Below are 16627 nucleotides of genomic sequence, written 5' to 3'. Positions count from 1 at the left end.
GCTATTTCTGGATCAGGAAGCCTGAGTATTGTAATCCACGCAATAGTAACCTACACATTAGATTACTGCAATGTGCTCTATGTGGGGCTGCCCCTGAGGCTGACCAGGAAGCTTCAGGTAGTAGAAAATCCAGTGGTTCAACTGCTCTCTGGGGCAGGATATTCACATTACATTTTGCCACTGCTGAAATAATTTCATTGTCTAATAATTAGCTACTGGACTGAGTTCAAGGTGCTGCTTCTGGTGTACAAAGCCCTATGCAGCACGGGGCCAGGATACAGAGCATTTTCTGTATGGTTCTGTGGTACTCACTCTTCTATGAGCCAGATGTTAACCAGAAGTAATAAAGTGCCTAAAGAGGGGAAGTAGAGTTCTGAATCTTTGTTTGCCTTCTTTTTCTACCCTACCTCCAGATTCCAAAGCTGAGGACGTGTTTGTCAACAAGGAGAAGGTCCAGAAAGAGATCAAGGCTGTTGTTTCAGAGAACGCCTCTATCACCTGCGAGGTGGACCAGGCCAAGACAGAAGTGAAGTGGTTCAAGGACGGGAAGCAGATCACCTCCAGCAAGAAATTCAAGGTTGAAGCTGAAGGGAAGACCCGGAAGCTGATTGTGCAACAGGTGGAGAAGAAGGATGCTGGCGAGTACACCTGTGAGGCCGTTGGCCAAAAACTCACCTTCAAAGTCATTGCAGCAGGTACAGTGACACTTGTTCTCGCCACGTGAATTCAGAAGGTTCAGTCTCCTCTTTCCCTTCTCATCCTTCACCATATTAGCATTCAGCAAACTGTTGAACTCCAATCTTCCTTGGGTTGCTGTCTGTACTGAGATCCTCATGCCCTAAGCTTCGTACCCAGTGTGGCAGAACTGGACGCTCTGCCCTAAATCTGCCTCTGTTCCAATCGCCAGCTCCAAACCTGATCCTCCCTCTAAATCTCTTAGCTCTGTATTATCTAAGCCCTTTTCTCAAGTGCCACTATCCACCCTCCAAATGTGGATTCCCCCCTCTGGCGATATCATGTCTCTTTTCCAGTGGAGGATGGTCCAATTAGGGCAAATGTGATGGTAGTCCACCAACCAACCCAACCGGCCTGCCTCCTTACTCACAACCTGTCTAAGAGGTGGCACTGCTTGTCATCTCCATTCTCACTCTTAAGTGAGAACTTTTGGAACTCAGAAAGGAAGAGGATGGAGAAAAAACCAGAATTATTTGGCACCTCTGCTGATTTGTTCTGTTTGTTATTAGGAGGCCAATCTAGGAAGACCCTGCTTCATGGAGCATTTGTCATGTGCTTTTCTGTTTCTGACCCATCTATGAGCCAGATGTTAGTGGAAAGCCTTGGAGAGCCTTGAAAGGGGAGGTGGAGTTACTGTATGTTTTTTGCTCTCTTCCCCTCCCTCCCAGATGCTAAAGTGGAGGATGTGTTCGTCAACAAGGAGAAGGTCCAGAAAGAGATCAAGGCTGTTGTTTCAGAGAACGCCTCCATCACCTGCGAGGTGGCCCAGGCCAATGCAGAAGTGAAGTGGTTCAAAGATGGGAAGCAGATCACCTCCAGCAAAAAAGTCAAGGTAGAAGCTGAAGGCAAGACCCGGAGGCTAATTGTGCAACAGGTGGAGAAGAAGGATTCCGGCGAGTACACCTGTGAGGCCTCTGGCCAAAAACTCACCTTCAAAGTCATTGCAACGGATGCAAAAGGTTTGCATGCTTATCTTTATGCCCTATTACTTTATATTTGGGGCTGCCTATCCTGGTGACCAAAGGTGATTATCGTCCATTATTTTCTTTTCTCTCTGGCCACCAATGCTGAAAAATCACAAGTCTCACATGCCTTTATAATTATACTGCAAGTTCAAATGGAATTGGAGAGCGGATGGTGTTTAGGCATTACATAGCAGCCATTGGAGCGTCAGCCCAGCTGCCTTGTTGGGTATCACTTTAGATGATGTGTACTGTGAACTAATTTTAAGAAGAATTCATACCTATGATTCAAAAAGGGCTTTGCCCTTTATATGGGCGGCCTCCCTACTGCTGTGTGTATTCTTTGTGAAGTAACCTGAATTTTGTGTGCTAATCCGTCGGAGATTGATGTTGGAACCTCCTGCATTAATAGTGTATATCAGGGTTTGCCAATCTAGCACACCTTATGTGTTATTTATTTTTTGTTTGTTCTGGAAATGGTAGACATTTCCTTCAGTTTTCTAAATGTGGGTGGGTGATCAAGGATTCTCTCTCTCTCTCTCTCTCTCTCTCTCTCTCTCTCTCTCTCTCTGTGGGTGGGTGTGGGTGTAAGAGAAAACAACCAAGACACACAGGGAGAGCAGGGTTTGTGTGTGGTTTGCTTATATGCAGTGCTTTCCCCCCTGTTGGTATGCAGGGGTACACATACCCCTTAACATTTTGTGAATATTTGTACTTTTGTCCATTTACTGTATTTATTTTTCCCAATTTGAACTATAAAATGGTGATTTTCTTGAGTCAAAATGAGAGTACCCCAAAACATTTTTTTAAAGAAAAAAAGCACTGCTTATATGAATGATCTCTGTGAGAGATGGTGAGATGCACTTGGGCAGAGAGGGAGAAATATATTGCGGCTGTGTATATGTGAAGTATATGAGTGTGTATATGGCACAGTGAGAGTGAATGGCTACATTATACATTTTCCCTCATACTTGGAAATGCTCCTTGTTAGAGCTGTGTTTGTGTGTATCTATATTGTGTGATCTCCACCATAAGGACCAGACAGGGCATAGCCAACTTTCCATGGGAACCATTTTGTGACCGGTGCCAGCAGCACTTTCTCAAATTTCAAAATATGCCGTGTAGTCCAAAAAGATTGGCGACCCCTGGATTCTATGACACGCGAATCTATGGTCCTGATGAGATGTTAATGGAAAGCCTTAAAGTGCCATAAAAGGGGAGCTTGAAGATCTTTGCTTGTCCTCTTTTCTCCCTCCTCTCACCACAGTTGCAGAAGTTGAGGATGCATTTGTCAAGAAGGAGAAGGTCCAGAAGGAGATCAAGGCTGCTGTTTCAGAGAACGCCTCCATCACCTGCGAGGTGGCCCAGGCCAAGACAGAAGTGAAGTGGTTCAAGAATGGGAAGCAGATCGCCTCCAGCAAGAAATTCAAGGTAGAAGCTGAAGGCAAGACCCGGAGGCTGATTGTGCAGCAGGTGGAAAAGGAGGATGCTGGTGAATACACTTGTGAGGCTGCTGGCCAAAAGCTCACCTTCAAAGTCATTGCGACAGCTGCAAAAGGTTTGCCTTCTCTCCTTTTATACCTTACTGCTTTACATTTGGGGTTGCCTTTTCCACTGACCAAAGGCCAACACCCTCACCCATGACTTTCTCCTCTCACCTTGGCTGCCTTTGTTAAAAAAAATGCACACCCTGCGCTCCAAATTCTGCTAACTAAAATGGAATAGGAGAGAAGCTCATGTTGGGGCATGAAGTGGTAGTTCTTGGTACTTATCCTCTCCGTCTTGCTTGAGCACCACTTATTTGTCCAAAGATAACTTACAAATTATTTTGGGAGGGTGTGAATATTGCTCCAGGCGCAGAGTGGCTGAAACAGCAGGTGGGTCTTATGTGTGATATCCCTACTGTTAGTGTTTTACTTAGTTCCCATACAAAATGAAAGAATTCCTATGCAGTGGTACCTCAGGTTACATACACTTCAGGTTACATACACTTCAGGTTACATATGCTTCAGGTTACAGACTCCACTAACCCAGAAATAACGCTTCAGGTTAAGAACTTTGCTTCAGGATAAGAACAGAAATTGTGCTCTGGCGGTACAGCGGCAGCAGGAGGCCCCATTAGCTAAAGTGGTGCTTCAGGTTAAGAACAGACCTCCAGAACGAATGAAGTTCTTAACCCGAGGTACCACTGTATAGGAAAGAATTCCTAAGCTATAGAATGCAGCTTAGAGTTATTGATCTTTGCTTATCCTATTCTCTCCCACCCTCCACCTTGCCACAGTTGCAGAAGTTGAGGATGCATTTGTCAATAAGGAGAAGATCCAGAAAGAGATCAAGGCTGTTGTTTCAGAGAATGCCTCCATCACCTGCGAGGTGGCCCAGGCCAAGACAGAAGTGAAGTGGTTCAAGGATGGGAAGCGGATTACTTCCAGCAAGAAATTCAAGGTAGAAGCTGAAGGGAAGACCCGGAAGCTGATTGTGCAGCAGGTGGAGAAAGAAGATGCTGGCGAGTACACCTGTGAGGCCGGAAACCAGAAACTGGCCTTCAAACTTAATGTTCCAGGTGAGAATGAGAGATGGTCTTCCCAAGATCAGAACCCCTACAGGCTGGTGGTTTATTGAGGGTGTATTCTACAATATGTCATCAATGCACTAATAGAAAATTAGTGGTAGATAAATACTGAACCATCCAAATATCATTCTGTATTATTATTTCTGTATATTATCTGCTCTTCACCATTAGATCTCAGGGCGAGTTACAACAATTTAAAATTTGATATTAAAAATAGTTAAAACAAATTGCAGTCATAGTAATAATTGTTAACTTACCAGTTTGTCTGTGATGGTTCCTCAATGTTGTTGCATTGATGCCCTCTGTAGGGCCACTCTTGCACACTACTGCAACAAAAGAGGGACCAAACATAAACCGGAAATAACATCAGTATTGGAGGTTTCATGAAGGGACTGGCAAATGAACTTTTAATGCCTCTCAAACTACAATTCCCAGAATTCTTTGCAGGAAGGCAACACTATAATTTCTGCTACAGGCCTGCACAACATATATAACCTGTCTAACTGAAAACAATGCAATGGCCTCTCAGAGCTCACAGAGCCGTTTGAAGTGGTAATGTTGGGCACCTCTAGACAACATGTTTATTGAGCATTCATCCTGGTTTGTTTGCAGGGAGATTAGATGATACTGGCTTTTTAATGAGCATTCATTCTGATTTGTTTGTGTGGAGGTTAGATGGAGTTGCATCAAAGCAGGTGTTAATCCCACACTATCCAGCTCATTTCCCTATCAATTGCACTCCCTGAATTTATTGGTATGTGATTGAATCCCACCACAAACAACAAAAATCTGGCAGCCCCTGTTGACGCTCATTCCTCGCCGACAGATCCTCAGTTACTTTTCCTCTATGTCACAGAGGTTGCAGATATATTTGCCAAAAAGGAGAAGGTGCAGAAGGAGGTCAAGGCTGTCCTGAAGGAGAGCGCTGCTTTGGTCTGTGAAGTGGCCACCTCCGATACCCAGGTGAAGTGGTACAAAGATGGGAAGCCCCTCAGTGCTAGCAAAAAAATCAAGGTGGTCTCTGATGGCACCTCCCGAAAACTGGTCTTGGAGAAGGTGGAGAAGAATGATGCAGGGAACTACACATGTGAAGCTTCTGGCCAGAAACTGATTTTCAAGGTTGAAGCAGTAGGTAAGCTCCCTTTCCCTCTGCAGTAGGAAAAAACAACAACAACAGGAAGCAATCCTAAAGTGATATGTTTGTTGGGATGGGGGAGAAATTTGACTCGGTTCATCTCTAAAGGTGAAGCTACCTAATTTAAATTTCATTTGAGGTTCTCTAGAGTTTTGGAGAACCTGGAATTTCTTATGTATGGCATCTACTAATTGCAGAGCCTGAGGCAAAATTCGAAAGGAAAGTTCCCCAAGAGAAGCCAATCTTTGTTCAGGAGGAAAAGAGCATCAACCTGTCAACTTCAGTGGTGCCTGAAGATGCCGAAGTAAAATGGCTCAAAGACGGAATTGAGATCAGAGCTGGCAAGAAGTATGAGATGAAAAAAGACGGGGCCTCTAGGACCCTGACTGTGAAGGTGGCCGATGTCAAAGATACTGGTGTGTACACGTGTGAGACCAAGAGTGATAAGCAGCAGTTCCAGGTGCAGGTCCAAGGTGAGGAAAAGATTTTGCCCTCCCGGGGCCCCAAATGCCACGCCTTACAAGCCGAACCCATCCTATATAAATGTTCTGCAGTTTGCAAGACCAGCTCAATCTAAACTTGACGGCAATGAAAGCCAGGCTTACCCCAACCCAAAACCCACATCTCTTGCCCAATGAATCATGGCTGCTTTCACCATTTCATCCTTAGTTTCCCATTCCAGAATTAATTTATGCATCTTAGAAATCAACTCCTTATTATCTTCTAATGACTCCCTTTAAAAATCAGAGCTTTGCTCTTTTAAAAAATCCACTTCCTATATCTTTCTTAAATAGTTCAAAGACTTGGTACCCTACCCCTCCTGTTGCTTAGTGTGGACTTGCTGAGCTGCGGAACCCCATACTTTGAGAACTGCTTGTTAAGCATAACATGCAAGGGAGGATGCCAAAACTGAAGGAGTTGTTCCTAACTTATATATTAAATTCAATTTATAAGGTGTTAAATAGCATTGCCAGAGGGTTTTAAAATTGTTATCCTTTAGGCCTGCTGAAATTATATTAGAGCGGAAGTTGTTTCAAATCCAGTTCCATTGTTTCCTGGTTATTCCTTGACCCAAATCTCACACCCATTTCCCCATACATGTATGTGTGCTGATGTACTTTCTGTTCCACTCAATTTAACTGCAGAAGTCCCAGTGAAGTTTGCAAAGAAGCTGGAACCTGTTAAAGCTGAAATCGGAGGGACCCTGACTCTGAGTTGTGAACTAAGCCAACCTGGGGGCAAAGTTGTCTGGCGCAAGGATGGAGTGGAGCTCAAAGCAAACAAGCGCTACCAGATGCGTGAGACGGGCGAAAAGCGTATCCTGGTCATAACTGGCCTCCGGGCAGAAGACAAGGGGGATTATTGCTGTGAAACCAAGGATGATAAGTGCAGCATTCATGTCAGCCCCACAGGTATGGCTGTGGGTTCAAGTCTTTGTGGTAGAAGAGTTTTGGATTTGATATCCCGCTTTATCACTACCCGAAGGAGTCTCCCTATATTTTAAATGTATTTTAATATTTGATGGAAGCTGCCCAGAGTGGCTGGGGAGACCCAGCCAGATGGGCGGGGTACAAATAATAAATAATTTATTTATTTATTTATTTATTTATTTATTTATTTATTATTATTAAAGCTGCTAACATTCTCCTTTCCCTTCCTCCACCACAACAAACACTCAGTGAGGTGAGTGGTGCTAAGAGACTACAGAGAAGTGTGACTAGCCCAAGATCACCCAACAGCTGCATGTGAAGGAGCGGGGAAGTGAACCTGGTTCCCCAGATTACGAGTCTACCGCTCTTAACCACTACACCACACTGGCTCTCATATGTTCCAAGGTGTTGTCAGTAGCTGATCCAGAGATGGGCACCCAAAGGTCCATTGTCAGGGATGGGGGTCTTCTTAGGGTAGGGCTACCCAATGTGTAGGCCTCTAGAAGTTTTGGACTACAACTCCCATCAACCCTGGTTATTTGCTATGCTAGCTGGGGTTGACGGGGGTTGTAATCCTAAAACATATGGAGGGCATCATGTTGGCTACCCCTGGCTTAGAGGATGTTCTGAAAGCAAAGCTATGTATCTCACTGGGTTCTGGATCTGCACAGACCACCTAAAAGGGAGGATGGCATTGCAATGGTGAAGAAGAAGCATGGTAGGCAATGGAACAAGAGGCATGTTATGGTCCTGCATGAGGACCGTGTGTATGTTCAAATATGGGAAGGCTTGGTGAAGATCTACGTGCCAGCTGAGCAAGCATATGCTTCCCACCTCAAGTTGGCCAAGATGACACTAATAAGGGGTTCCTTTTAAGGGGAACTTTGACACAGATGGGAAGAAGAGGTGAATGTTCAATGATGAAGGGCTGTAGCTCAGCAGTAGGGTGTCTGCTTTGCATGCAGAAGATCCCAGGTTAATTCCTTCTGTAGGCAGGATTAGGAATGTCACGAGTCTGAAACCCTGGTGCCATTCAGGATGCACGATGCCTAGCTAGATGGACCAGTGCACTGACCCCAGGATAAGGGGATGTGCAATGTGCCTTTATTCTACAGTCATACCTCATGTTACATACGCTGCGGGATGCGTACATTCGGGATACGCACTGCGGTGACCCAGAAATAACGGAACAGGTTACTTCTGGGTTCGCCGTGTCACACATGTGCAGAAGCAAGCAGTGACACCATGCGCAGAAGTGCCAAATTGTGTTGCGCACATGTGCAGACACGGCACCGTATGATACAGATGTCGCAGGTTATGAATGGGGCTCCGGAACGGATCCAGTTCGTAACCAGAGGTACCTCTGTATATGCATAGCTGAATGCGCTGCATTATTATGGCAATTAATCACCATCTCCTCCCCCAGTTCCTAGGCTGGTGAAGTTTGTCAAAGGCCTCCACAACATAGTAGCTGAAGAAGGCAAAGAGGCTGTTTTCAAATGCGTTGTTTCCCCCAGCGACGCCGCTGTCACGTGGAGTCGAAATGGAACCAAAATCGAGGCCAGCAAAAAATATGTCCTATCCCAGGAGGACTCAAACCATAGCCTCACCATCACTGACTTGACTCTGAAAGACTCCGCTTCAATCTCAGCAGAAGCGGAAGGAGTAGAGAGCAAAGCAACCCTCAAAGTGGAAGGTGAGATGTGGAAAGTAGCAAAGAATGTCCACCACTAGGTGGATTTTGCAAGGCTGCAACTAAGCATGCAGCAGATGGAGATAGAATGGACTTTCTGTTTCTGGATGTAAAAGCGAACTGGGGGTGGCGGGGTGGGGTGGGGAGAGGGAAAACAATATTTGCAAGTGGAAATCTAGTACACCAGAAAAAGAAGTTAGAGCAAGCCCTTCCCCTGTGGTGCCAGTTTCCTAGTTGTAGGGAGGTTTTATGCAGGAGAAAAATTAAAAATAGCATCCCAGACCTGCAGTCTGAAATGCTACTGTCCATTCTGTCCCCTTTATAACTTTTCCACCTTTTTTTGCTACATGTTTAGGTCAGGTTCAAGTTACACAGAGTAATGCGGTAGACTGAGGTGTTAGCCTTCTGAATTGTACCACTTTAGATTTCAAATGGGGATGGTAAAGCTTATAAGAGTAGATTGCAGACTTCCATGTGCTAGATGGCTTGCAGTGATGATTATTCACTACCACCATCAATTTCATACCTTTGAATGCTACCGTTTGCTTTTTTGGGGGGTGGGACACACTCACCCACACCACTTCCTCTGCTTAATCATGTTTTTCACCCAAGGAGGGCTACACAAAGCTTTATTCATAGAATCATAGAGTTGAAAGGGATCCAAGGATCATCTAGCTCAACTCCCCGCAATGCAGGAATCAAACATCTGGTCTCCCATCCAATTTGAGACCCTGCCTGACCCTACTTAGCTTTGGAAACGTGCTATCAGTTTTGTTGCTGCACTACCAGGGGATATAAGCAGGGAGTTCCACATGTGCAGTGGAGATGTTCAAAAATGCTATTGGCAAAGCTGGATTTTGCTTTGGGTGGAGAATGACTGTGTCCACTCTTAGAATGTTGCATTTTTCATTCTGCTAGATAGACAAAACACAGGGTTGCCATATTTCAAAAAGTGAAAATCTGGTCACAAAAGTTGTTGGGTTTATGGGGGAGAAGCAGCAACCCTTACTGTACATTACTTAGTAGGTAATATAGAAAGGAGCTCATGTCAAATGTTCCTCTCCTTCTGCATAACCATGCCTAAAAGGTAAAGGGACCCCTGACCGTTTGGTGAAGTCGCGGGTGACTCTGGGGTTGCGGCGCTCATCTCACTTTATTGGCCGAAGGAGCCGGCGTACAGCTTCCGGGTCATGTGGCCAGCATGGCTAACCCCAGGAGTCGGCAAAGTTTACCTTGCCTGGGCTTGGTTCACTCCAGTGGAGATCCCTCCATGGGCCGGATTGCGTGAGCACAACCCCCCACAATTTCCAGCGTCTGCGCAGACGCGATTTCCGGTGCCGTGGAAGCGAGTCCCCGCACCGCACTGCACTGGTTTAGCACAGTGCGCAGGGACTCACTGAGTGGGTGGCTCGGGGGCTGGATAAACAACCCCCGTGGGCTGCTTGTGGCCCATGGGCCTTAGGTTGCCTACCCCTGACTAAGCCACTTCTGGCGAACCAGAGCAGTGCACAGAAACGCCGTTTACCTTCCTGCTGGAGCAGTACCTATTTATCTACTTGCACTTTGACGTGCTTTCGAACTGCTAGGTTGGCAGAAGCAGGGACTGAACAATGGGAGCTCACCCCATCGCGGGGATTTGATCCACCAACCTTCTCATCGGCAAGCCTTAGGCTCTATGGTTTAGACCACAGCACCACCCGCGTCCCACTATAACCATGCCTAATTGTAGCCATTTCCAAAGCTCTCTCAACAATGTTGTATTTGTGTCTTTGTTGCCTGTAGAGACACCAGTATCATTCGTGAAGAAACTGGAAGCCAAAATTGTTGAGGAGAAGGAGATGGTGACTCTGGAAGTAGAGCTATCAAAGCCAACCACAGAGGTAAAATGGATGAAGAACGGCAGCTTGCTCCATCCAGGTGACAACATGGAGATCAAGGCCGAAGGGACAAAGCACAGCCTGGTGATTAAGAGTGCCGCCTGCGGGGACCGTGGCTATTACTCCTGCGAGACTCTCCATGACAAGACCCAGGCGAAAATAGCTGTGGAAAGTGAGTCAGGGATGGTTGCATGCCTTCACTTTGTGGGTGTTTGCTTTTTTGCAAATGCAGCGCTTACCTCCTGAAATGCAATGAGCAACCTTTTTTTCCTCTGAGCCACACTTTCAGAATAAAAATTTTCCACGACGGGGTGAGCTCCTGTCGCTCGGTCCCTGCTCCTGCCAACCTAGCAGTTCGAAAGCATGTCAAAGTGCAAGTAGATAAATAGGTACCATTGCAGCGGGAAGGTAAATGGCATTTCCGTGTGCTGCTCTGGTTCACCAGAAGCAGCTTAGTCATGCTGGCCACATGACCCGGAAGCTGTACGCTGGCTCCCTCGGCCAGTAAAGTGAGATGAGTGCCGCAACCCCAGAGTCGTCCGCGACTGGACCTAATGGTCAGGGGTCCCTTTACCTTTACCTTTACTGCACTGAAATGTTTAAATGTTTCTTTGTCCTTGAGTCTCCCTGCCACACTTGCCCTCTTCTCTTGCTGCAGGCATGTGGTGTGCTGCACCCCTTGAGAACCACCGGAGCAGACGCATTGAAATTAATGTTAGGTCTGTCCATTAACTTCAGTGGGTCTACTCTGAGTAGGACTACTGTTGAATACCATCCATAGTGCAATTAGTCACAAGAACCATAACATCTTTTCACATGCACCCAGAGCCACACCCTTGGCTTTGCTGACATGTAATGCATAGATTTGCTACAAGAGTTTGAGGCACTGTTATCCGTCCTTTTTCCTCCTCCTCCCTCCTTGTCTTTCCTCAAAGTCCTGCTTGTTGCTGTTCGTAAGTGTAGAGCTTGCACCCATGATAAAATAAAACCCATCCTCCTCTTATGTCATGAAACTGCATCTCTTTCACATCTGGTAGCTGAGTCAGATGGTGTTTTAAGTGACAGAAAGAAAATCTTCATGGGGGGGAAGTAAAGATCATACTAGATGTGATAACATTTATTATTACTATTACCTTATTAATTTATGAACTACCTTTCACATAGGTCTCAAGGAGAGTCACACTCACACAATAAAAGCAAGTAAAAACAGACTTTAAAGCAGGCATAGGCAAACTCCCATGATCCCTAGCTAACATGATCAGTGGTCAGGAATGATGGGAATTGTAGTCCCAAAACATCTGGAGGGCCGGGTTTGCCTATGCCTGCTTTAAAACAATACAAAAAGCCAACTAAAGGTAGATTTTAAAATGACACAGAAAAGCACCCAAGGCAAAGACCCAAAAGATAACCTAGTCATGAGTTTGCCTGGGATTTGGTGGAAAAAACCACAAAATCTGCAGCTCCAAAGGTTCCTTCAGTATAAGGTGGTTCCTTAATTCATGGTAAAAGCAGCCACATGACTAGGTATGGGAGAGAAATTCGATTCATTTCACTTTTAAAGGTAAACCTAACTAATCTACCCTTTCTGAAACCAGACCCAAACCGAAACACAGCTGTCATTTGGGAAATTCACACTCTGGCTTTTACAGTCCAGTTCTCCAGCCAAGAAATGCACACAAAAATGCATTTGCTAGGATAACATGTGCATATATGTGTGTGTGTGTGTGTGTGTGTGTGTGTGTATGTGTGTGTGTGTGAAAATATTTCAAAATCCATTATATTAGGGGAAATTGCTTTGTAAAATGTGTACATTAGGGGAAACTGCACGCAGACATGTGCCCATTGGGAGAAATTCGCATGACCTTTAAAAAAAAAAAATCAGTAAAATTGCAGACCAATGTGGAAATGCAGAGAACTGAACTTAACATTGGAAAAACGAGGAAAGGAAATAGGCTGAAATTGGCAGATTTGCCGATCCCTCCACATGACCGCATGGTCCACGCCCTCCATATTTTCATTATGTGAATTTGGTCTTCTTAACTGTCCCACCGTGCTCAGTGAGTGAGACTGGTTTCCTTAACAAAAAGCATTTTTGCCTCTGTTTCCTTGCTGTGCTGCAGGACTAGCATCTACTTGGGCAGTGCTTGTGTGTGTGTGGAGTCGATGCTCTTGCTAATCCCTTCCCCATCAGCTCTTCCTCAAAATAACCTTAGTGTGCCTACAAGCACATTCCCCAGTCCTGAGTGATGGAATATCCACTGACCCAGTCCAAAGGTCATCCCTATAACTGGTATGATGGATTTTTTTTTGGGGGGGGAGAGTTCTCCTGCAAGCTCCGAAGCATAAGGGAGTAGAATATCAGAAAAGGGGCCCTGAAGTGACAGATATACATTTGGTCAAAAGATTTCTAGGCCTGTTCCACACATCACACGACATCATACCTGGTTCCCCGGTGAGTATACTTGTATGATGCACATTTGTAAACACATATTACTTGCATTTACATGCTTGTGTTTTTAGGCCTGGCTGCAGCATCTTAGGTGTACACCTAACACATGTAAGTGTGTGAATCAGCCATTAAGCATTTGCAAGAACTCTTACCTGGGTGTTGACAGTGTTTATTTGTGAAGCTGACTTCCCTCTGTGCCATTTGTTATGTATGAAACTCGAAAAATTAGAATATTGTGGAAAGGTTCATTTCTTTCAGTAATTCAACTTAAAAGGTGAAACTAATATATGAGATAGACTCCTGACATGCAAAGTGAGATATATCAAGCCTTTATTTGTTATAATTGTGATGATTATGGCATACAGCTGATGAGAACCCCAAATTAACAATTTCAACTTTGGGGTTTTCATCAGCTGCGTGCCATAATCATCACAATTTTAACAAGCAAAGGCTTGACATATCTTGCTTTGCATGTCATGAGTCTATCTCGTATATTAAACTCCAGTAGCTAATGAAAACAATTGCTTACATAAATGGACTTTTCCACAATATTCTAATTTTTCGAGTTTCACCTGTAATTGGATGGCTCAATAAATACTGCTCATCACTAATAATATGCCTCCAGAAAGCAGCAATACCTATGTCCACTGGCGGAGGATGAGGGGGGCGGGAGGAGCGCACTGCCCCCGGCAGCACAATCCTGTTGGGGTGCCATCACGGCTGCCCTCCGGCTGCGCTGGGCGCCATGCCCCCAGGACGCATGCCAGCCACGCCCCCACCTGCTCTCCGCCCCCTGGTGCCAGAGCATGAAGCTCCGCCACCACCTGTGTCTACAGAAGTCCTATTGTAGTGCCCAATGCTAATCAACAGCCTATGGGTGTAAGTCACGCTCACTTTTATAGAAGACGGGGACATAGATTAGAAGTATTAGGTGTGGACAAGAATCTACCCTTTGAATCTGGTTGACGTACCTTGAGCAAACATGTGCATATTCTTTTCGGGTGTTTTGAAAACATTCATCGTACACATTTTGGAAGTTCAGAATTGTGAGATGTCCCATTCCAATAGATTTCCAGAACATTACAAATCCAAATATCAAATGCCATAGACCCTAGATAATAGACTTCTGAATACTTGGAAACAGAGACATCAGAAATTATGAAGTCTAGACTGTGTGAGAGGTTTCAAAATAAAAACAACAACACTATACCGTACTTTCTTGCTTGTGGAGAAGCATGGTGGGAATCTCCCATGGGAGTCCTGCTCTGTGGTGTACTTAGCTTAATTATTAATCCAGGAAGGTTTATGGGTATTTTCCTAGAAAGGTTAATCATGTATGCTTAGGTAAAAGACAGAATATTATTTATTTTGTCCCAACAGCAAGAACATAAGCGCACAAGAAAACTGGTGTGCTTATGTCCTCCTGCCTACCCAGTCCAGCCTTCAAGCAGTCAAATGCCCCTGGAAATTTTGAATCAGGGCCTGAAGGAGATAGCTACCCCTTGCCTATTTCTTGCTAGTTGAATCCTTGGTGCAGTTTCCAGATGGGCATACCACTTAAGTGGGAAGAATGGTAAGCCTGGGTATCTTACTTTGTCCCAGGCACATCTAATTCTTTGTGATATTGCTTTGTTCCTAAGCGAGACCCATCAAACTGGTGAAAGGCCTTCAGCCGCTAGATACCCATGAGGGGGAGTCTGCTACCTTTGAGGTGGAGCTGTCACACGAGAACGTGGAAGTTATCTGGATGAAGGATGGCGTGAGGTTGAAAGCGAAGGACAACTGCTGCATTAGTGTCCAGGGGAAGAAGCATTCGTTGACTCTTTCATCCCTTGAAATTGAGGACTCGGGCGTTGTTGCCTTCAAGGCCGAAAGTCTTCACACAACAGGCAGACTTAATGTGAAAGGTAGGCATTCAGATCTTGGATGTCTTTGTTGTGCAACCCCGTTCGTTGGGTGCATGAGACACATGTCCAAAGCACAGGGCCTACTGGCTCTATTGAGCATCAGTTCCATTCAAACATTTTGCTGACCACAACATGAACCGCCAGTTGAAGCACGCAGTAGGGGGTGCCTAGCAACCACAGGAGTCCCATCCCCAGGTCAACCCAGAGGTTGCTGGCAAACCCTTTGTTATGTACTGAGCTTGGATCCTAGAACAATAGGCAGGTAGGATCCTAGAAGGCAGAAACCTGATTGGTCTGCAGGAGCCGCCCAATCCGGCTACAGGAGGAAGTGAATCAGCAACCTGACTGGCCTGCAGGAGCAGCCCAATCAGGCTCCAGGAGGAAGTGAATCAGCAACCTGACTGGCCTGTAGGAGCAGCCCAATCAGGCTCCAGGAGGAAGTGAATCAGCAACCTGACTGGCCTGTAGGAGCAGCCCAATCAGGCTCCTGGAGGGGAGTTGAATCAGCCAGTCACACGGGACTCATTGTGTAAATAATGTATATATAGCCAGAGGTTTTGGGGGAAAGCACTCACTCACTGTTTACCATGAGCTGAAATAAAGAACATGAAATCAACACTCAACTCCGAGTATATTTCACCCTTCCTTGTGATAGCTAGGTAACTGCAATACCTCAGGGACTGCCTCTTCCCATATGAACTGACCCGGGCTCTGCAATCATAATCTGAGACCCTTCTTTGTGTGCCTCCTCCTCAAGAGGTCCAGGAAGTATCAACATGAGAACAGGCCTTCTCTGCTGTGGCTCCCCATTTCTGGAATGTTCTCCGCAGGGAGACTTGCCTAGTGCCTTCCTTACATATCTTTAGGCGCCAGATAAAAACATTTCTCTTCAACCAAGCATTTGGCTGATAAACATTCTATGGGTTTTAAAATGTGCTGGCAAGGGTTATTGGTTTGTGTTTGTTTTACTATGTGTTTTGTATTTTTCTGTTGTGAACCACCCTGAGATATTTGGATTAAGGGAGGTATACAAATTTTAATCACCATCATCATCATCTGCCCTGGGTTCCTTGGATGAAGGGCATTTTTGTTTGTTTGTTTGTTTGTTTGTTTGTTTATTATCGTATTAATAAAATGCCTGCTTATGGGGTGGACTGGTTCTCATTCACTGGCATTATTATTATCATATGACAGTGTTATTATTATTATTATTGTTATTGTTATTGTTATTAATATTATTACCTGCTGCTACTACCATTGTTTTTCTTTTTGGCAGAACGGCCCGTGAAAATAATTAAACCTTTGCAAGACATTAATGCTCAGAACAAGGATGAAGTAACCTTCGAATGTGAACTTTCCAGGCCTAATGCAGATGTCAAGTGGCGTAAGGTACTGAATCTACTTGCCATGTGACTTTTCCTACCTTAAGGAAATGGGGTCTGATGTGTCACATGGACACTTCCGTTGCAGAAAGTGCAGGGTGTTGTGTAGTATTTGTGTTTACTTACAAATATGTAGCCTGGGTCAGAATCACTGACTGGTATTTGATTTTTACAACTGAGGTTTCCAACCCTTTGTCTTTGGGCTCTTAGGTTCTTATACCTTCTCTCAAGTTTAATTTCCTTTGAGGAAACTGATAGTCTCGGTGAAACGGGATTTGTTTAGCCGGCAACCCGTCAGGAGGTTTATTTTCTTTCAAGAAAATCCTTATTTAGGTTCTAAAATCCTTATTTAGGCTCTATATACTTTTCTCTCAGGCAATCTAATGTTAAGTTGTTGTATTCTCCTTATATTGAATTATGTATTATAACTACCCGTTCTAGAGATTTTCACGGCTTTAGTTTACTCTGTCTCTGTAATTTTTGGT

General features: G+C 44.9%; 1 protein-coding gene across 1 annotated transcript in view; it reads left to right on the top strand.

Moving 5' to 3' along the window:
* OBSCN (obscurin, cytoskeletal calmodulin and titin-interacting RhoGEF) overlaps positions 1-16627 on the top strand; it is a 216747-nt gene that overhangs the window by 38908 nt on the left and 161212 nt on the right. Inside the window, exons 12-22 of the mRNA XM_033166000.1 lie at positions 414-695; positions 1404-1694; positions 2965-3255; positions 3979-4260; positions 5126-5401; positions 5602-5877; positions 6550-6816; positions 8261-8530; positions 10310-10576; positions 14494-14760; positions 16037-16149. Coding sequence (XP_033021891.1) covers positions 414-695; positions 1404-1694; positions 2965-3255; positions 3979-4260; positions 5126-5401; positions 5602-5877; positions 6550-6816; positions 8261-8530; positions 10310-10576; positions 14494-14760; positions 16037-16149 — 2882 coding nt within the window. The remainder of the gene's footprint in view (positions 1-413; positions 696-1403; positions 1695-2964; positions 3256-3978; positions 4261-5125; positions 5402-5601; positions 5878-6549; positions 6817-8260; positions 8531-10309; positions 10577-14493; positions 14761-16036; positions 16150-16627) is intronic.

Source organism: Lacerta agilis, chromosome 12 (genome assembly GCF_009819535.1).
Source record: "Lacerta agilis isolate rLacAgi1 chromosome 12, rLacAgi1.pri, whole genome shotgun sequence".
NCBI classification, from domain to species: domain Eukaryota; kingdom Metazoa; phylum Chordata; class Lepidosauria; order Squamata; family Lacertidae; genus Lacerta; species Lacerta agilis.
The sequence above is the reverse complement of the archived record's forward strand: the minus strand, read 5'-3'. Positions and strand labels throughout refer to the sequence as shown.